Source organism: Cynoglossus semilaevis, chromosome 17 (genome assembly GCF_000523025.1).
Source record: "Cynoglossus semilaevis isolate Cse_v1.0 chromosome 17, Cse_v1.0, whole genome shotgun sequence".
In the NCBI taxonomy this organism is placed as follows: Eukaryota; Metazoa; Chordata; class Actinopteri; order Pleuronectiformes; family Cynoglossidae; genus Cynoglossus; species Cynoglossus semilaevis.
Genome location: NC_024323.1, coordinates 5,446,272 through 5,468,091, shown reverse-complemented (window position 1 = coordinate 5,468,091; position 21,820 = coordinate 5,446,272). Strand labels below are relative to the sequence as shown.

The window sequence follows — 21,820 nt, the reverse complement described above, 5'->3', positions numbered from 1 at the left end:
GTTATACATTAGTAGCTGTGACACAGTATGTTTCAAATATGTACAGCAACTACTTTTTAACTGGCTGCAGTGAAAAAGCAAACATTATCTGGCTTCACTAATACTTTCTTTTGTTATGAAATGAAATACTAGTTTGAATGTTGTGAGTACAATTTTTGAACCTCTTTATGACTAGTTCTATTTTTAGAGCATGCAGGTGCACCCCAAGGCACCACGATGGTTACCCTACTATAGACACTAGAGTGTGAAATGAAACTAACAAAACTTTCTGTGCATATGGTTCCTGGTAATGAAGCAGAGAGTGGACAGTGCAGCTCCCATTTACAGGGAATGTGTCCAGGAAATGTTAAAGAACTGAATGAAATGTAAGATTAGTTTAGTCGATCTGACAAGTCAACATCAACTGTGCTGGGATGGACAAGTGAATGTTGACCGATGTCTACATGAACGTTAATTCATTCAGTAGAAATTTTTGGTTTGTTCTTTTCAGACTTTTTCAGTCATTTTACTCCCATCCATATTTTATGTGTAGGTAAATTGTTTCTGCTCCATTGTTCCTCTGTTTGGTCTTGTGGGTAAACAGAGTACATCAACACTGAAGAAAAAGCAGAGTGTGCTTGACCATTACCATCAGAATAACATTCTGGGGTGAAAAAAAAAATAACCCCAAAAAACTGGTTCATTTCATCACTTTAAAGTTAGCCACGTTGTTTATTTCCCCAATTAATGAGTGAACTTGTGGGAGAAGTTTTAAAATCTAACATTTCAGTGAAGTAAATTCTGAGAGAGGGAGATAAAAAGTACTCCCTAAGAGTTACTTTCTATAAATTATTGATTGAAAGTAAAGTGGAAAAATAATGACGACGCACATTTCCATCTTCCACCAAGAATAGCAGAACATGATGAATAAGCTAAATATTTTGAACTATCCATTTGAGGTGGATCATCTATTGATGCAAAAATGATTACTGAATTATTCATTAATTGTTCATTACTCACATGTACTGACGAGGAATTACTTCTTCTGTTCTCACTTGTGATGCCATTACAATCCGTTCAATGTCTTACAGGTTAATGGGAATAAACAAAGAGATTTACAGGGCTGTTACCAGAAGTTCACTGCCTGTGAAGTTCGTCGGTGTTCACCAGCGACACAAGAAAATCCAGTTGACTCGTCAATGAACTCATTTTACTTTTCAGAAGACATGATTGGTTCATTGGCAGACGCTAATTAATCTATTGCAGTTCATAAACTTTCATTGTGGAGAATACCTCAAGTGTGTAATCCACTAATTAAAAGGGGAAAGCAAACAACGTGGTGACCTGCATAGCAAATTCCACCTGCTAATATCACCATATGGTTGACATCTGTCTGTGGCTAAAGACTAACGTCAACCCAAGTCAAACTCTGTGGATTTTTGCTCTCTATAAGAACAAAAAGAAAAGGAAAATGTCCGCTCGGCCTCATCTGTATGCTCCTGCTGCAACAAGGAGCTTCAGCACTGCATATTTTTTTCATCTTGTCTCTACAGAATTGCTAAAATGAACAAATGCAGCTGTAAAACCCTTATTGACTTTCAGATGCAAAATGCAGCTGTGTGATGCGCAAGGTCAGATGCTGTGATATTTGGTGATATCTGGTCCCCACAGACTGCTGCGTCATGCCTACTGAGCACTGAATTACAAACACACTATTAACGATATGATGAGCAGATGTGGGAGCGGGAGGGAGGACCATATTAAAACGAGCATCTGAGCAAAGAAAACAGGTCAGAGCCCTCATTGACAGTCAAAATCCACAGCCGATAAATAAAACAAATCACGAGGGATGTTTTGATATACAGTATTTTGCGGAGGTGCGTACAAGCTGCGGTATAAAAATAGTACGATAAACATTAGTTTCAGAGGCAGTTACTTATAACATGCATTTGAGACTCCTGGCTGATTTATGTGCACGGGAAAAAGGACCGATTTGTTGACATGAAAGTAAGTAACAGCAGGTGGAACAATTTGTACGACTTTGTTTAGATGAAGTGTGGCAGTAGGTGGCAGGACGAGTAAACATCAGGTTCAGGCAAAGGCAAATGTTTTGACATGTAGCCATGCTTGCGTGAGCAATGCCAAACTTTGGCTTGTGAACATGTTCTGCAAAGCTGACTTTCCAATCCAACCTGTGTACCTGTGTGGGTGTGTGAGTTCTTTATTCTCTGTTCGGCAGTGCCATTTCATTAATTCGATTTTTTTGTGAGGAGCAATTACACCGGAGTTCTGTTTTATGAGTCTGTACATTTGGCCAGCCTGCAACGAGGTGATGCAAGAGTGTCACCTAAAACAGTGGAGCACACCTGTGATTCAGTGAAAGAGCAGGAGGTTAAAGTGGCCCTGATGAGTAGAGGAACAATTATTGTTGTTGCTAATGGAATATGTGTGGTTAGTAATTATGATTAAGCTTTTGTACAGTCAGTCTATTTACATAATATGAGCAAATAATTTTGTTGATGTGATAAACTTTTGAACACACAAATAAACCTGTAATTTTAGGTCAACTTAAATAATAGAAAAGTGTATATATATATATATAAATATATATGTGTGTGTGTGTGTGTGTGTGTATACTGTATATGTATATATAAATATGAACTTATATCGGGCTTCATAATTGATCTTAGAATTCAAACTGACGAATCAGAATCAGGGCAATGATACCAGTGTCAGAGCTTAACTAACTTCACTAAACATTTGAATTATTTTCAAAATCGTACATTGAGTTACTTGGTTCAGTGTGAGTAAAATGTTGCCTGGAGCCTAACTGTGATACCTGAGGAGTTGAAAGAAGATAGAAATCATGAATCACCATTTTGTAAATGGTGCTTCAATTTGTATTTTTGAGATATGAACTTCCTCACTCTGTGTTATTTTCAAATGTCAACAAGCTCACATTTGTCTGCTCAGCGGTAAGTGTTTTTTAGCCAGTTTTATAGAGATTAGCCTTAGCTTTAGCCACTGTTCCAAGGCCCACCTCTGTCTGACATAATTTTACCACTGTGATGTGGTAGGATTGGTGTACACTGAGCTGTTTGTTGAATACTACACCGTGTCCTTTACCAGGTCGGTGAATGTATGTTGACGAAGTACAGAAATGACTTTCATTTTATTGGTCGACCTTACATTGGAATGAGTTAGAACAAAGCAGAACGTGCACTGGAGTGCGTGTAGTTTTTTTATACTTACTGTCAACAATGAGAGTGATGGGCAGACTGGTTTTGTTCTCTCCATTCTTGTCATTGACCGCCTGGGCGTAGTAACGGCCAGCATCGGGCGCCACAGAGGAGAGGATGACCAGTGTGTTGTCCAGAGTGATGGCACTAGGCAAACACACAGGTGAACATACAAACACGCACCCATTTTAATAATGATGCTGTTAAGGACACTGTCTGAATGTCCATCCCTGACACTCGCCCACTTCTCTTCTGTTCCCCAGACAGGACACAAACAGCCTCAGGTGGAGTTAGACGTGGTTCAATTAAAATTGGGGGCACCTCGATTCACCCACGATTAAACAAGAGATCCCAACGCAACCTGTGTGCGTTCTAAAAAGCCGCCTGCTCGGCGCACACACAAACAGAGCAGCACGCACAAACAAACGTCATTACACAGCACGCGTGCACGCTCATTATACAGCGGCTAGTTGTTTCTCACAGTCAATAAATCCTAAGGGTAAGCCGTAGACACACAAACACCCACATGCATACTCATAAATTACGTCTAAAAGGAAGCGCGCAGAGCGGCTTTTATGAGCACTTACATCTACAAGGTAGGACAACGTCTTAAAGGAGTAGTCCAGAATTTATGTTGCCATTGTGCCATGACTGCAGTGATTGACTGGAAGTAGGAAGTTCATTGCCATTAAAATTCATGTATATGCTCGAGGGAGTGAGGAGAACTGGAGGTGCTGTAAGCCTCATCTGGAAGCTAAGTTGACCAGGTTTAATCCATCTATCCACCTATCTTGCACCACTTTATCCTGTTAAGCGTCTTAGGGGGAAGCTGGAACCAATCCCAGCAGAAATGGATCCAAAGGTGCGGTACGCAATTTAGACCCTCTGTAATCTAATCCCCGGACTAGTGTTTTGAACAGTGGGAAAAATGTAGCACCTAAAGAAAACCCATGTATGCTAATGGGCACCCAGGTCATCTGTCTGAGCCGGGATGTGAACTTGTTGCCTTTCTCTGATGCAATAAAGTAATCACTATGCAACCGCAGGGCCTTTTTGCAAACACATTACATGAAAATACTATTATACTTTATAAAATACTATATATTACATGAATAATACTTATTATTCTTAAACCTCACCGTGACAACAAAGGGAGACCAAACCTGCTACAGTCTGATGAGCAAATAATAATCCAGGACGTACAAAACAGTGAGTCAACAATACCAAAAATCAGCAATGATAATATTAAATAGCTTAAACAAACATATACTGCAATAGTACTTTAGTACTGTATTTTTTATTTAGTTAGTTTCAAAAGCAAATTAAAATGGCTGCCAAGGATTTGTAAAGTTTTGTTCTGTGCCTTGTCTTGTGTATTTGAGCTGTTCCATCATAATGGTGTCAGACCCCCCCCCCCCCCCCACCCCCCACCGCCACAAAAAACGCGGTTCATTTACACGCGCGTGGCTGAACGCTGTTCCATCATAATGGGGTCAGCCCCCCCCCCCCCCACCACCACCACCACCAACAAAAAACCCTTTAACTTTCAGTGGGCTGAGTGTAATGTAATGTAAAGATCACAGTGGTTCCTGGAAACAGTTTGGTGAGCCTACTCTTTGATAGGTGGAGCCTTGGAAGTACCTTTGGATCAGGCCATGTCTAGAACATACAGAGGAGGTTTTCAACCCTCCAACCCACTGCCATCTTCCTTTCTGTGCCAGTAGACAAAAACCTAATTTTGTCTCCCAGAACCAGCCTTCTGTACGTCCATTATTATCTACAAAGATGATTTCAAACATGATTGAAAAGCTATCAGTAAATACAAATCCCTTATGTTAAATTACCCTCCAAATCCTTGTATATAGCACATGGTGCTCATTACTTTTAATCATCACAATTAAAATTTCCTTTTAAAAATCCACTTTTGTAACAGTGCTAGCTTACAAGCCTGCTAAATGCGGGTTAGACGGGTGGTCTGGAATCTTTGAGAAGGGCCCATTAAACCAGAGCTGACGCTAAGCTGCTGCCAGATTAAGCTTTTTGTATCTGCCAGTATCTGTCTGATCGGTGCGGGATAAACACCCACACTTGGTGTGAAATTAGGAGTCGTAGCTCACACTGAACCAACACGCGCTCAGCGCTAACACACATCACAAGCGCGCACACACCTGCAAAGCACCAGCGCAGACTGACAGAATGTGCGAAAACAAGCAGTAAAAGCTAAGTGTCCTATCAGTGCCTCTCATCCTCGGAGAACAAAGCTACGGCGTTTCATTCTGACGAGGGACAGCTCCACTGGCGGCTCTGAAATTGGTCAAACTTTCACAGGGGAAGGGGCCGAGATGTTTTTTAGCACTTTTGGTCAAAGCCCGTCTCCATGTTTCTGCAGCCTGGCAGACAGGCAGAGACACACAACAATCTCCTCAATCTCTTCAAACGTGAGTGTGCGAGCCTCTCTCGTCAGCCTCAACTTCAAGCTCACTGCTAAATAATAAATTAGGAGGAGGTTTCTGAGGAGTTGTGCACTGCCTCCTTGTATTTGTCTGAATGGTGCAATTAATCTCATGTGATTACCTTCACAGTGTCTCCTCAGGAAAAAGGCGTAATCTGAACAGGCATGGATCAAAAAAGTTTAAGATGCCCTGGAGGAAATCATGGACCGTACTCATGGAGTTTTTTTTTTCACTCTTTTTTATTTTATTTTAATCGTTTCCACATGTGGGCCAACACACACAGCACAAAGCCATCAGTCAAACATATCATCATTGAGGCCTTTTGTCCAATTTTGCCTAATTGGTTCCTCCGCTCGCTGCTTATTGCTTCCTTTCAATCATTCAGCTTGCAAAGTCAATGAGGGTAACGTAATAACCTTCTTCATCACTGAGAGGTGATTCAATGATGAACGCGGGGCCTGCGCCAACATTCGTTCATTAACCATTCAGCTCAACTTGGCGCCGCAAGTGGAGAGTGAAGAAAATCTCTAAGTTGTATTGAACTACTCGCAGTTCTCTGATGTGAAAGATATTCGGCAACAGCATCGTGGCTGCGTCTGGCAACCGCTGGTAGAACACTGTGAGACACGGTGCTCAAACCTCACATGACAAGGCCAGATAATGGTAGACTTACATGCGGCTGCTGGAAGGAATCTTACGCCCATCTCTGAACCAGGTGATCTGCGGCTTGGGGAAGCTGTGGATCTGTGACACGCGGATGAGCCCGGCCTCACCCTGGGAGACAGTTTGAAACCTCTCCCCCTCCACAAAACCACCCATGTCTGGCAGGCAAAAGAACAAAGAGTTCAGAGAGCAGGCAAAAAAAAAACTCGTTGTGCATTTGCTGATTTTTAAATGTATCTTAATGCCACATACTGTAAGTCATTACAAGTATTTGCAATTACATATACTTTTACATTGGGTTCAGAGGCAGTCGCCGGCTGGTGAAACATGACATGTTAATTTAAGCACAGTTATTTCTGTAGAAGTTATTAGTTGCTGTCACAGAAGTGACCAATTATAAAAAGAAGAGAAAAACACTGGAACAAGGAAAACGTAATTGTATTAACCTGAAACAAGACAAAAGCTAGAATTTTAATTTAAACTATACATTCAAATGGAAATGGACTTCACAAACTCTACATTCATCCAGACATGTTTTAGAGCAATCGCCACATTGCTTGGTACCATTCTTGATATTGAATTTGGATGAGAATAAAAACAGGATTGATTGGTTGGGATTTTAATAATATATTATTAAAATCATGTGTATTATGTTGTTGGCTGTTGATGTTGATGAAATGTTGATGAAATATCTGTCAGAATGGCAATGGATGCATACAGTTAGTTGGTCTGGAGTATAAAGAGTATAAATATACATGGATGGATGGATGAAGGGATACATAAACAAGAAAATGTTGGAAATGCCATTTAAAAATAGAATTCTTATACACTATGACCCCTTCCCTTCACCAATGGATTTATTCAGATCCATTCATTCACCTACTGTAAATAAAAAGCTTTTTTTACAATCACTGGAGAATCAAGTACGAGTGTACTCACAGGCAACCTGCACCATAGTACTGCACTGCATTATTGCTCCCACTCGGTTTCTCACAATGCAGCGGTAGCTGCCGGCATGCGATCGGTCCAGTGTGGGGATGAGGTACCTACCAACACACAGCAGTTCCATTAGTCATCATTAATGTGAGAGACAGTGACATTTTTCATCCTGGCGTTTACATACTCCAGATGCTAGATTAATTCGACTGATTCATCTGAAACACAGCTTAAAAGGCGAAGCACTCAACAATGAGACATAAATGCTTTAAATAAGCAATAAAATACACCGAGCACGACGTGCAATTTGTTGCCAATGTTAAACGGGGATGTCATTTTAGGCGCCAGAGACCGGTGAGTCGGTGATTGACAGGACCATCTCTTATCATCAGGTGGTTGGATGACATCGTATGAGCACCTATCATATGTTTTTTTTTTCTAGGAGCCGTCTCCCTCCTAACGTGCATTGGCGTTAAATGGTGCATGTGAAATGCCAGCACGATAACCTCAAAGCTGAGTTCCCTCTAATTGGTTAGCTACAGCCACTTAGGAGTGTGGAGTCTGCCCCTGCATGTTCTTTTTGCACTGCATTTCAGAAATGTGCACGTGGCTGTGTACAAGTGTGTGTGTTGAAATGAGTGTGCGGTGTGGGGGTGAAGAGGTGGTGATGGTGGTGTTGGGGTTTCGGGAGTTAAGGAAGGGGGGTAGACTCTGATTAAACGGATTCCAGTTTCTCCTCTTTGATCAGGGCTGGTGGAGAATAACAAGTAGAGGGCTGGCCTGTGAGGCAGACCCAGAGACTAAGCCACGTGAGAGCACAGCCAAACACTGAGAAGAAGAAAGAGATGAAGAGGATGAAGGGTGAGAAGGTGGGAGGGTTAAAGACAGATGGAGGGAGGAGAAGGAGTTTGTGCGGAGGGGGACTGGAGGGTGACGGCAGACATCAGACAGCATCACCTGAGATCGTCGAGCCACTGTTTACACCAGGAAACAAAATGAGTCGCAACTAAAAATTTAAATGGAAACACACCTGACGGAAGAGGCTGAGCAAGAATATTTAGACTAAAGGTTAGTCCAGGTCAGCTGTTAATCCAGCCTGGACAACTAGAGTGGAACTGGGTCATTTACTGTAGCCAAGCAGTCACCAACCTTTTTTGTAACAAAGACCGAGTCGGCCGGTATCAGCCGTAACGTCTTTTAGACTTTATTCTGTTAATATCAGAGCCAGAATGACCTATGGTTTTATTGCCAGATTATCTTTTGATGAAAAAAGTGGACTGGATTCTTTTGAATGAAGTAAACCAGTAAAACTGAAGTACATTTTTTTTCACTCGCAAATTACTTACAGGTCAGCACTGGTCCACAGACCGGCGGTTAGGGACCTCTGATTTAGCCCACTACAACTGAGGCATCTAAAGTCAATGGTCCAGTTTAACTTAGCTGTTGTAAAACCCAATGAATTCAAGCTGGAGCCAGTTTATATGAACCAATATTTATTCATGCATCCTTAGGCTGAAGTTCATTATTCAATATGTGACGTCTTGATAAGAAATGCTCTCAGGGTTTCCTCTGTTCTCTGTCGCCATCATAGGTCAATTTTGTCTTGGCACTTATTTACAGAGACTCCTCCTGCTCTGTGAAGCTGCCTTCTAGTTAAAGCCGCTGTAAACAGCTGGAGAGTCCAAGGAGGAAAAGAATCATCCGGACAAGCAATGTCCAGAGTGAAATTCGTGGTATGAATGAGCAGAGGAAGGTAATGCATACAGTATGTGAGAGCATTCTGAGACCTCGTTAGCTCAGGGTCAAACTTCCCCAAGACCACGTTGTCTTGTGTTGAGTCGTGTTTAACAACTGTCTGGAGTATACATTGTCGGAGCAAAGTTTTATCTGCTCACACTGTCTGTGGAATTTTGAATACAATTTTAGATACAAATAGGAATAAATTTGACATTCCCATGAATAAAAGACATGTTTTGTCCAAAGGGAGAGAGACGCTGCCGAATCAGTCCTGAATAAATTCATAGATTTGAGTCTGAAAGATGAATTAAAATGAGCACCGGAGCCATTAGCTACAATCAAATTCCACTAAAATGTCCTTATTTGGTCAGCGGATAATGGCTGGGAAGTGGAATAATGAGGTATTAAGATCTTTGGAGGAGACAGCCTTGTTTTTTTACCTGTACTCCAAAGAGAACCTTGTGAGTTCAGTGCCGTTGTAGATCCATTTGAATTCCAGGGGCCAGCTGCCCTCTGCCATGCAGGTGAGAACCAGGCGGTTTCCCTCCAGGTGAACCTGCGTCTGTGGAGGCTCCATCTTAAAGTAAGGTGGCACGTCATCTACTGTCAGGAAGGAGAGGAAGAGAGACAGAAAGGCAGAAAAAGAGAGAGAAAGACTGTGATTGGTTTACTGGTGTAAAAATGAAAAAAAAAAGGCTGTGATTCTGTGACCCCCAGTGAGAGACACAATACAGTTCTAGCAATTCAGAGGAAATGAGGACTCAGAACAAGCCATTTCCATTTTTCTTCCTTGCTGATTGGGAACTTGAAGGTCAACAGAAATGCCTGCCAAAAAGCAAAAAGGAAATAGTTGTTACTGCAAAAGCAGCTTACTCTTTTACTTCAAATTGAAATGTGCTGGCAACGAGGTAAAGGAGCAATTTGCCCACCACAAGAAGTGTAAATGAACAGTTCCGTACCTCCAGATCAGTAAAAAAAAGATAGGAAGGTGGACAGAGGTGGGTGTGGGTGGGGGTATGGCATGAAGCAGACAGAGAAAAATAAAGCACAGATTGTACTCACATAAAATGGAACTCGGGGAAGTTAGGAGAAAAGGAGAACTGGGGACCAGGAAGCCGTTGGGGTGGAATTGGTGTGGTGCTGCTATAGAAAACACAAAGTCTTCCAGCCTTAAATCCCTTCCTCTGTCAGGATGAGTTATGCACTGTGCCTCCCTTCATTTATCTTTATAGTTCCCAAATGCAGCCAGATTATACCGGCCTCATCTGCAACGCTGCACACAGCCAGCAGAGCCAAAGAAAGCCTTTAAGGTGTTACGCATGGTCCAGGGCTGGGCTTGGAGACAAAGTGCTTTCATTTGAGCTGATGAAAAAGGCATGATCAGACCTATTGATCTGTCTGCCTCACCGGCCATGGGCGACTCTGAGGAGATTGTGCCAGTGTTCGTGGCAGGGCTAATTAAAGTCTGTATTAATAGTGGCAGTAGAAGTCGCCAAGGCTTGGAGTTAGCCTGGTTCTAGTTCTGCCACACGAGCGAATCACTCTCGTAGCTGATTACTGAAGTTTCTTTCTCTTTGCGTTTCTCTTCATTTCCCAGATTTAAAGCTACAACTTTCTAAACATTAAATCAAATCTGTTATGTCATTTGGTCTTGTAATAAACCTTTTACATAACAGAATATATTTTTTCCACTAACCAACCTAAATTATATAAAGATTGTTATTTGCAAAACCATACCAAAATATTTTTATCACTTTAGTCAGTAAAGCATTTTATTTATTTTTCCTACCTAATCATCATGTAATTTATTCTTTGCCAGATTTTACTAGTGACTCCAAATCTGAGAACAAAAACACACCAGTGTTTGAAGGGTAGCCATGGAGGATTTCAAGAGTGAGAGAGGAACAGAAATGATGCGAACTCAGACCCCGTCAGTCAGACATTTACATTTCTTGAAGCAGATCTGTATGCACTCAGATGGTGTGAACTGATAACCGACCCAACTGGTTTGTTTATTCACCCATCATTGCCCTTGCGAGTGTTTAATGCATTCAGTTGGCTCCGGTTGGATCGACAAATCATGTCGTCTGTGATCACTCAGACGATAAATGTGTTATCTACAATCTTTCAGTATTCATACAGAAATCAGTCAGTTCGATTTGACTCTGAGTCTTTCCAGAAATCTGTAAAAATTGAACATTGTGTTCAGACACACAGAGTACTGAGGAATCAGACCACACACACACATTGTCTTGCTAAAAAGAATTAAGGAGAACCTGGGAAAATAAATCATTTTGATTTGGCACACATCTACTAACATTCAGACCTCCTATTTCTGTTGCTCCCTCCAGGGGTCGCTCTAGCAGCTTATCTGCCCCCATCTCTCCTAATCCTTGTGTCACTGCCAAAGACAATATGCCCATGTATTTCTCTTTGGGGTGGAATTATTTTCCTGCTGCTGTGCGACACCATCTCCAACATTCCTTGACCAATGTATCCCGTGTGTCTCTTTGGTAAACTAGAACAATACTACATCTCCAACTTAGCTGATTCTCTCATCCTGTCATATACAGCATGTTATTTTGAAAATGTACTTACTAAAAATTTACTAAAATGTACTCCTGTTTAGTTGAAGACAATGCTGCTATACTGGCAGGAAATGAAGAAAGGCATTCACAAAGATCTTTTCAATAGCTCTGATTATCTTTTTTTGGTTTTAATAACCATCTGCTGCCACCTAGCGTAAGATGTTTTAATTGCTCTGCCTGTCACGCATTGACAAACAAAGAAAACATATTTGCAATAAATAAATGATAGATTTGGCACTAATTACGTGACATTTTCCACGTCACAACTAATGATCTCTCACGGCACACTAGTGTGTCACGGCCCAGTGGTTGAGAAGCGCTGTTCTACTGTGTCTCTATGCCAACTGTTTTGCAGTGTGTTGTAGCTATTGATACATTTAAAGCATGCAAATAAAGCACATAACATAGAAGTGGAATATAAGATCAAGGCTAGGCTAAATGCAGGTCTATCACTGGGCCACATATAGAGATAGTTAACCATTCACACTCACATTAACTTCTGTGGTCAGCTTTAAGATTGTCCAATTAACTTCCTCCTACGTTTTTGGACCGAGGGGAAGAAAACCAAAAATATCAATAGAAAAAACTCAAACTCTATTAACAGTCCTGGGATTGAATCAGTGAGTAGGAGTTCTTGCTGCTGTAAGGCAACAGCACCAACCACTCTTTAATTCTGTGGCATGCTACAGGTATTCATTTCAGATATTCAGTGTATTTAATCAACATACTGGAAATTTGTTGGTTGTCCTTTTGGGGATTTTTTTCAAATAGAGTGAGTGAATGCCTCTCTGAGCAGAGAGGGCAACTGGGTAAAAGTGAGAGAGGCTGTAAGTGTACATGAAAGAGTGACTGTATATCACAAATAGATCACAGCCACAGATAACAGGACACATACAGCACACACAAACACCAGCAGACACAATACTCTTCTAATAAGCTGCTGCTTTCAGCCACGAACACAACACTCACAGAAAGAGGCAAACAGCAGCCATCTACTACAGAACACCTTGTGTTTCCAAAAAAAGATGTTTTCTGTTTGGTAACAATAATACTACACTAGCTGGCTAATCCGCTCCTCCTGCCAGCCTTGCATGAACTTCTTAAGAAGAAAAAAAAAAAACACTGTCTGTCAAACCTAACAGGCCCCTGAAACTAATCCCGCTCTGAAACCAAATGGAGGAGCCGTCCCCAGGCAGTCACGTCTGCAGTTACTTCTCTGAAATTTCATCTTACTGGTAAATGCATCCATACAAACACACAGACAAACCCCCAAAGCATTCACTTACGCCTGGACAAATTCACACAGGCAACACCAAACTACTTCCAGCTTCTTCGGGGGCCTGGTGGCTATGTGCACTTAGAAATGCATCCATGTCAACAAGCCACCATTTTGACCTGGGAGTCTAAAATCCATAGTCACATATAGGCAAATGTTGAAAACCAAATTACTGATGTGAAATTGCCTGAGAACTGAATGCACCGTTATCACCACTCTGAGTAATGGTTTTTCCATTTGCATGTTCTCATTCAACTTTTTTCCTTTTAAAACGTTAAAATGTTAAAATGTTATTTAGGAACACAGGCAGCTAGGCAGAGAGAAAAGTCAATATTGAGGATCCTGTGCAGGACTCACTTCCAGCTCAAAAAAGTTTGCAGGTATTGCTGAGGTAATTTCCTCTACAGGACCAAGTGAGAACAAAACAAGAACAGACTGAAAACCTAAGAAGTCCAAGTGCTGAATGAAGACAACAGAACAATTCCTTTGCACACTTTGGCTTTGTATCTGGAGGCCTCAGGTCGAAAGCCTTATTTTCCTCCTACTCCAAATTCACCAATGGTATTTTATATCTCATAGGTAACTCATATTTCATTTGCCCAGCAATCTGCTTCATAAAATTTGATGTTGATGATGTTGATGTCATTAGGGAGGATAAATATTGACTTTTTTTTTTAACTTAGTGAAATGTGTATTTAGGTTTATTTTCAGGGCCATTTCTTACTGAATATATCATTATCCTTGGGATAAGCTAATGGGTGGGGAGAGAAGGAGGTCCAATAATTCCACCATTCATCCACTTGTTACTGTAACTAACACACACACTACAGGTACAATTTTGTTTGAATGCAGCACCACACGTTTAAAATGCCATGCTGTGAGGATACATATATGGAGGCTTCAACTCCACGTCAAATGCCTAGCTGAATTAGTCATAAATAAAAATGTGTACATCTTCCTGCTATTTGTCTGTTTGTCCTTCTGTTCCATCAACACACATTCAACATTTTCAAATCTGGACAACTCTTGGTCAAATAATTTTTTCCCATTTTTACAGCAGCCAACATCTGATGACCTCTGGTGTCTGTTCAGAAGACACTAGAGGTTATCACGAGACAACAGAGGTTGCAGCTATTACCATGGTGCTCTGTCAACGTAACTGCCGGCAGTGTAGATTTTCACTGCTGATTTAATCGGATGCTTTTTGCCTCACGTGTCGTCTCCTTCAATCACTGTGGCCTAATGGAAGAAACACTGTAAATAAACAAACACACACACACACACACACAGACCAAAACATATCACATACTCTGCTTATAGAATCAGGACTGTGTCTGCATCTGCCAGCGCACCAAAGTCAAGATAACATTGACATTTTTACATTGGAGGTGCGGTGGCAGAGGAGAGAGGAAAGAAAAGTAAGCGTGTTTGCCAAGAGGAACTGTCATTTTCTTCTTGCCAGTGATGAACGCCGGAACAGAGTCCGTAGCATTGTGGAGCCCGCTGCAGGCTGTGAATACAGATGGTAGGCTACAGGGCAGCCTTTCTGGACTTAGGGATTCCTGCAGCACTATGGGTAAAGATAAAAGTCAACCAAAGCAGGCAAGCAGATCTAGAGAAGACCAAAAAAAAAAAAAAAAAAAAAAACGGCATGAGAAGACCAGGTGGGCTTTAATGTGACTGCTGTGCAGAGCAGCTGTCCCCAGCAGTGGAGGTGTACCACCACAGCTCATGCACCGCAGATATAAAACACCTTATTCCAACCTGACAGCTGAGTTTGAATGGTGGCATGGCTCCAGCCGGGTCTCCTGCTGCATCCACAGAATTTTAATGGCTGTGAGACAAAGACAACAGGCGCCGGGGCAGCATCATAAAGCTACTCCATTGTGCCCCACATTGTGCAACACTGGCATGCAATCCACACAGACAGAGTTCACGTTCGCCTTTCGTCTTGTATTCTTTTTTCTGTCTTCTTTATATTATGCCTAACCTTTTTACCTCTCCTCCACTCCAGCAGCACAAACCTCCAGCTGCACTCTCTTTAATTCTCACCTACCAGTGTTTGAGCCTCATTCTCACTGGAACCACTTTTATATATATATCACTTACATACATCAAAGCAGGGGGAGCCCCTGGTTTTCTATTTCTCTCTCTCTCCCTAATATGTTCTCCATTTCCCTCAGGGTATTTGGAACCGCACCACCAGCTCACAGGGACATAAACACCGGTCAGCGCCGCAGAAGGGCTGGTTGTTTAATAAAAAGAACTCCACCCACTCATGACAATATCTGCTCCCGAGGGAACGGAGCCTCCGAGAACACCACAACGACACACACACACAGGTATAGAAACAGTTTGATTGTCATTTCCTTCTAAAAATCCACTTTTTGTTTTGGAAAATGTTTCATATCCTCTAAGCTCAAATTCAGTGCTTTCACCACATTTTAAGCACATCTTTCAACTTGAAAATAAGATGATCAACTTGCTCATTAAGTACTGTAACCCTTCCCAAAATTATTAGCAGCTGGACGTTATGTATTTTTGAAGCTTTTGTCTCCATTGTTTTAGATCAGAGGAGACATTTTCATTCACTTGTCTTCTGCTGCATAAATTCAGGGTCAAAAACCTGAGATCAGATGATGATGTCACTCTACACAGCTCTCCAGACCACATTGATGGTCTGGTCAATTTTGAACCTCATTTTCCCCCGTAAATCACAAAGTTTGCCAGCCCCTGCCCTTGACTGCAGGCTGTGGGAGACAAAAAGAATCACCAGAGAAAAACCACACACGTAGGGAATACATGAAACCTTCAAACTGGGTATTGAACCAGCAAACCAGTGATCTGTAGGGCAACCTGCTAACCAATTCCTTCACCATATCACCTAGAAACGTATCCCGTGGCTGGTTAGCATTGCTATCTCATATTTCTGAAATGGGGCAAGTGAGAGGAACCAGGAAGTTGTGTGCTCTATTTAAATAGTCGCTGAACTTCAGGACAGTTCTATCACTTAACCATGGGTTTAAAGTGAGACAAAAATCAGTCCTGGTAATTTAATTTATTCCTGGTCCCTGCAGAGGAACCAGCCTTGATTAAAATAACGGATCTATCAGTTAGTGTCTGTTTCAATTTAATCCAGTCTAAATCTCTCCCTATCTCTTGTGAACTCTTCTACTACCTTCTATTTCCACCTCTGTGACAGCTCTCCAAAGACGGCACATACAAATGCACATAACTTCCCTGATCCATGGCCCACCTCCAGTTCACCTCCCACTACATCATGTCACACAAGAAAATTTAAAGCTGCCATTTAGCCTCTTCAATTGGACTTTAACATAGGAGATGGCTCACGGTTAGCCTCTTTGATGGGGGTGATGCAGCAGTCATGGCAGTGACCTTGGCCTGGTAATGGTTTGGTGAAAAGGTGTGGGCAGTGGAGGAGTGGGGTTAAAAGCATCTATAAGCAGATGAAACAGCTCCCCGAGGGATTCACACGTGCACGACGAGGCGACACGTGCAGACACACGCGCGCCCCAGATTTCCATTTACAATCCATTTGTTGCTTTACAAGTAGAAGTAGGCATATTCTTCAGCCGTGACAGGAGGTTGTTTTAACAGATACATAAACAGACACAAAGTCCCACAGAAATATTCACGCCTTTCAGTGGTGAAGACACCGTCCAATTTGAAGGTCAGGTTGATCTATCACTCTGTCATGAGCTGCTGTCACTGTGAAAACAGGTACTTTGCAGATTTACACTCCATCACTTATTCAAGTCAGAAAGCAGGTTGACAGAGAAGAGGGTTAGGGCAGATGGGAAAAAATATATATAACAAAAAAAGAATGAAGGAAATATAAGGAAAGATGCAGCGAAGAATGAAGAAGGAAATATAAGGAAAGATGCAGCGAAACAGGAGAAAAAAAGAGAAAAAAAAAGTTAAAAACAACCACAGATTGAGAAGAAGAAAGGGAGAATAGAGAGGCATTGTTAAGTTAGAGACTGAAAGGAAGACAAATGAAAAGAGAAGGAAGTGTCCTCCAGTGCTAGGAAGCAAGGTGAAGTGACCCATTAGAGCAGGAAGCCAAACAAGCAGGCTAGGACAGTAAAGACAGGGCAGGAGATGGAAAGCCTCCATCCACCTAACATTCATTTCGAGAAATGGCCCATGGATCAAAGTGTGCAGGTGAGAGCCAGTCCATCACAGCTGGGTGCCCCTCCACCACTTGTATTAAAAGCCCCTGAATAACGTTCGCCCAACGTCCAGTATGTGCACTTAATACGATCCCCTGGGAATTTATGTTGTGACAATACAGACTTCAAAGACCATGTCAAACGACTGTAGGAGTTCCATCAAAGTTGGTCTCTTTCTGAAATGAAAATCAAAGAAGATATTGTACTTATTATAAAGTCTATCATTATTTCCCATGTAAAGTGTAAAGAAATAATAATTGGCTGCACTAGAAAGCTACACTTTATAATGGCTACAAAATGAGTGTTCTGGTACCAATAAGTACAGTACCTTTCTACATTGCTGCCTTTCTGGGGAAGTTTCGTCTTTGACTAATGGAGTTTGACAAACTGAATGTTGACCAGGTTTGACATGTGAAGATGTTTCAATCCTTGTTCTGTCCAGTTACCTTTAGGCCCATACACGTAATTGGTGAACTGATGCTAAGCTTCTATTTGGATGATTCAGTATTTTAAAGGTGAAACAGACCGTGAGAAGCCACGGCTAATTCCTAAAGTCATTTTTAGTCGACATGATGATGTCCACCACTGTGAAATGATCATTTCTAAAGAATTATGTTTTAGAAGCTGACTCATGCTAAGCTGTGGTTTAAGCCTTGACTTTGATTCACCGATAATGACACGCTTTACCAATGGACTTCCTGTGCATATCCCTAGCCAAGTCCAAAAACACACTTTGCGTAGATATGCAGTGCATCTGAGTGGTAGTGGTTTTCTGACTGTGTGTTGCCCCATGATGGACTTTCACACTGAGCAGGGTTTACCTTGCCCTTGCCTGAAATCTTCAGGGATTGGCTCCAGCCCTCCATGTGACCCTGACAAGGATTTATCTGTAGAAAATGAATAAATGAATGACTGATGGAATGAATGATGTGGTACTGTGGAGGCTGTTGTGCTAATTTACACCCTGCCAGGTGGAGGCCATGAGGCGGTTGGTATACCACATACCATTAATGTCCAGCTTCTTAACTTCCTCCACGTTTTCTTGGCTCATTTGAACAAATCTGACTTCCCGCCTCAACTTCCATTCAGAGCTGCTTAGAAACAAAAATGTATAATGTTTGCAGAAGGGAACACTGCGGCCCTGCCAAAGGATAATGTGTTCGTCAACAACTGAATGAATATTCCCTGACTTCCTGAATCTTTCATCATCAAGAGTCTTGTCTGTTGATCGGGAATGGCCCAGAGAAACATTTGTCTTATATCTACATTTAAAATAAAAAAGGTCAGCAAAGAATGTTTGTCCAATAACAAACTCATACAGAAAACTAGATTTTCGGTGGAATCTCATCTAATCGTCTAATTTTATAAACTAAACTTGGGGCCGGTTAAACTGCTAATTATTTAATGATAACAACAGTTTCAGAGGTGGGAGAGGGAGGGGGGCATAGTTATTGGGGGAGAGGCGCAGCAAGGCAAACCCCTTAGGGGATGCATAGCTATTGGGGGAGAGGCGCAGCAAGGCAAATATATTTTAATATCAGTGTTTTGTTTTCTTTTTGCCACAGGGGGAAAATCGCAGTGATTTGTAATACTGTTGTACTGTGTTTAATGACCATTGCATTGTTGTAAGAATTACAGTGTTTTAATTAAATTTCAGTGGAGATTTCAGGCAATATCTGTGAATGTTCTGACTTGGTAAGTGGCCCGACAACAGGGGGCGCTGCAGAAACATTTAGGAAACAACCGAAAAAACATTAACATAAACCATTAGGTTGAAAATTAAAAACACTGATTTGTCCTGGTGCCTGTTCTCCATCTGAGGCTGAGGTGAATTGGAACTGATTTTACTGCGTTTGCAGGAAGCGTACAAAGTTTTATGGAAATGGAATTTGTAAAAACAAAGTTTTTCCCTCTGCTTACAGTAGAAGATGAAATAGAAAAGCTGTTTTTTTTTTTTTTTTTATTCTTTTTTTGGGACAATGTTGATGAGTCTGCTTTGATGTTGCAGCAGAAGTCCTGAGGTCACTGCAGATGAAATGCTGCCTGGGCCCCAGCGCCTTCAGTGGATTGTCATGGGTTAATTGATGTGTAATTGATGTGATTAATTGAGGTGTAATGTACCGTGGTGACGTTTCTCTGATCCCACTTGCTGCCGGCTCTTTGTGTGTGTGTCGAGTGTGTGTTTAGGTGTGCCTGCTGTGTGTGTATCTGATGCTACGGCAACGCAATTAGAAGCAGTAGCATCCGACCAACAAATGGAGATTTAATTAGGAGTGAAGACGGAGCGGGGGGCCAGTCAATGGGCAGTAGATTGAATTATCTGGACACACACTCCAGTGGGCAGAGAAGGCAAATTCGCTGTTGCACACGTACTCACAAATTCAAAACGCACACACACACACAGTGTTTGGAAGCCTAGCCTGTTTGCCTGGCTACTCCTCTGAGTGCCTTTCTCCACCTCTCTTCGATGCTCAGCCTGTCTCCAACTATCTTCTTGGTTTTGATTTCCTTCTGTTTTTATCTTCCCATAAGAAGTTTTCTCTTCCCTCCTCGCTCTTTTCTGACCACAAAAACAGTTTCCTCTGTGTTGTGGCAGTCTCTCAGTACAGCGGTGCTCCTACTCTCTCTCTGCCCTTTTATCAGTTGTCATCCGTCTCTCCCACACTTTCTCTCCACATTCCGTCCTTTTGAGCTTCCTGTCGTCAAGTCTCTCCATCTCTTTCACTCTCTGCCTCACTCCTTCGCTCCCCATCTCTTCGCCCAGCTCTCTGCCTGTCTTTAGCGCTCTTTGTTTCCGAGTCACTAGCAGTATATTGTATGGTGCACCCAGGGACGTGTCTGTGATTTCCAGAAGCCTAATTAGCAAGTCCAGCTACTGGCAGAGAACAAGGCACGCAGAGGAGCACAGGCACAAGGCCTGGCGTCAATTAATGAGACCTCACACACCTACAGTCACCATTACACGCCCTCTGCAGCAGGAAGTCTCCAGTCAGCTCAGCCTCGTCCAATGAGCAGCGAGCTAAACCACATGTGAACAACTGTCACTAGATGTAAGGAAGTTATGTATCTAATCACCAAGGGATATTCATGGCTGTGTAAAAGACAAGGCAGAATATCAGGTCTGACTTTGTGAAACTCAAGTAAGATTTATGTCTTGCAGCAGTGAGATGTGGAGCCCACAGATCACTCTTTCAATTTTGAAACACTGCACTGATTTCTTACTTTTCTTAAGGATGTGATATATGATTTTTTTTTTCTGAAGACTGTGGTTTGAGGAGCTCTCGTGGGTAGAACACAATAGAACAAGATTTCTGCTTTCTACTTGTCGTAGTCTGTTCGAGCGACTGAGATCAATCCGTCTATTCCCAGTAGTGGAGAACAAATTTTTAAAATGGGAAAAAGAATGATGTTTTTTGTGCACATGTCTGTCTTTTTTCTATTTCTCCAGGAAGGAAGAATAAAAAGAGAGGGCAGGAATAAATGTTTCCTTAAACTCTGTGAATATTAATTTTACTTATTCAAACTTTTCCCACATCTTCTTAAGGGACTGGAGACCCACAGAACAAACGTATGGTCAAATCTGATCTTGATTCAGATTGATCTTCAAATCTTGATTTTTGTCCAGCCATCAACTGAACGTTGCTGTGGAATTTTGACAGAATTTTGTGACTGCCAGCATTTACTGTTTTTTCAGATTGTTTGTTTCCATGTGAATGAAGCCCCAGTTTTCTCCAATTAATCCCAAACCTTCATAACGTGGGTCAGCACAGCAGTCCACATGGGGAGGACATACAAACCCGACACAGAAAAGACCAGGATATCAACCCGTGACCTTCTTGCTGTTAGGTCACCGAGCTAACCGCTGCTCCACCATGAGAGCTAATTGACATAGTTAAAAATAAACAAGCAGAAGCCTGAAACAGATAAACGAGAGGCAGCGCGGGGAGTGAGGAGGTGGGCAGCGCCGTCTCAAGGCACAAGGAGGTTGGAAATGGGCCTAAGTGAATTTCAGAAAGTAGGCCAAAGATTAATGGTGTAAAATAAACAAACGCACTGGAATGTGAATTCCACAGGGCTTTGGGTCATTAGAGTTAATACTGCGCATGATGCCATCTGCTGTGATTGTTTACACCGGGCAGGATAATTAGTTTCTAATTAGTGGATGGTATGGTGTGGAAACATTATTTCACACGAATTGAGATGGAGGAGATCACACGCACCTGCATCGCAGCCTCTGTGCGGCACAGCTCGTCCACCCTGGGACCTCTGAGAGCAGCTTCATGGAGGTACAACTATCAGACATGTCTTGATTTAATTGCTGCGAGCACCAGACAGAATACACTGCTATCCCTTCACCGTTCACGGCTCTCCCCTCAGCTCCTGAATACACTCTGCTCTCCGACTTACTGTACTGCCTGTGCCTTTGAGCCTGTGCATGTTTAAATGCGTGAAGGTGTGCATCTTTGGGCCTGGAAGTCTTTGAGATACAGACACCTGCATATTATCGGAAGAAAACGCACCGACTCGCTCTGCCAGTTTTCTTCCAAGCGTTTTTTGCCGACAGATCCTTTTGAATCTGTGAATTGGAGAGATACCAGTGGCATGCTAATAATGTTTTGTGAGGTAGGAAGTAACGGGGCGTCTGCCTTTGTAATATATGCGTGTGGAATGGCTGGTGATTGTGATTCTTATCAGTGTGGCAGAGTGCACGGGCGCCAAGCAGTGAGTGGCAGGGGCTGGCAGTAAATGCTAATGG

The 21,820-nt window shown here is 42.1% G+C and overlaps 1 protein-coding gene across 1 annotated transcript in view; it reads right to left on the bottom strand.

Annotated features, from left to right (window-relative positions):
* The window catches only part of LOC103392790 (protein sidekick-2-like), a 111,915-nt gene that overhangs the window by 39,447 nt on the left and 50,648 nt on the right, over positions 1–21,820 (bottom strand). Inside the window, exons 2-5 of the mRNA XM_008329518.3 lie at positions 9,448–9,607; positions 7,274–7,380; positions 6,345–6,492; positions 3,232–3,365 (exon numbers count right to left, since the gene is read on the bottom strand). Coding sequence (XP_008327740.1) covers positions 3,232–3,365; positions 6,345–6,492; positions 7,274–7,380; positions 9,448–9,607 — 549 coding nt within the window. The remainder of the gene's footprint in view (positions 1–3,231; positions 3,366–6,344; positions 6,493–7,273; positions 7,381–9,447; positions 9,608–21,820) is intronic.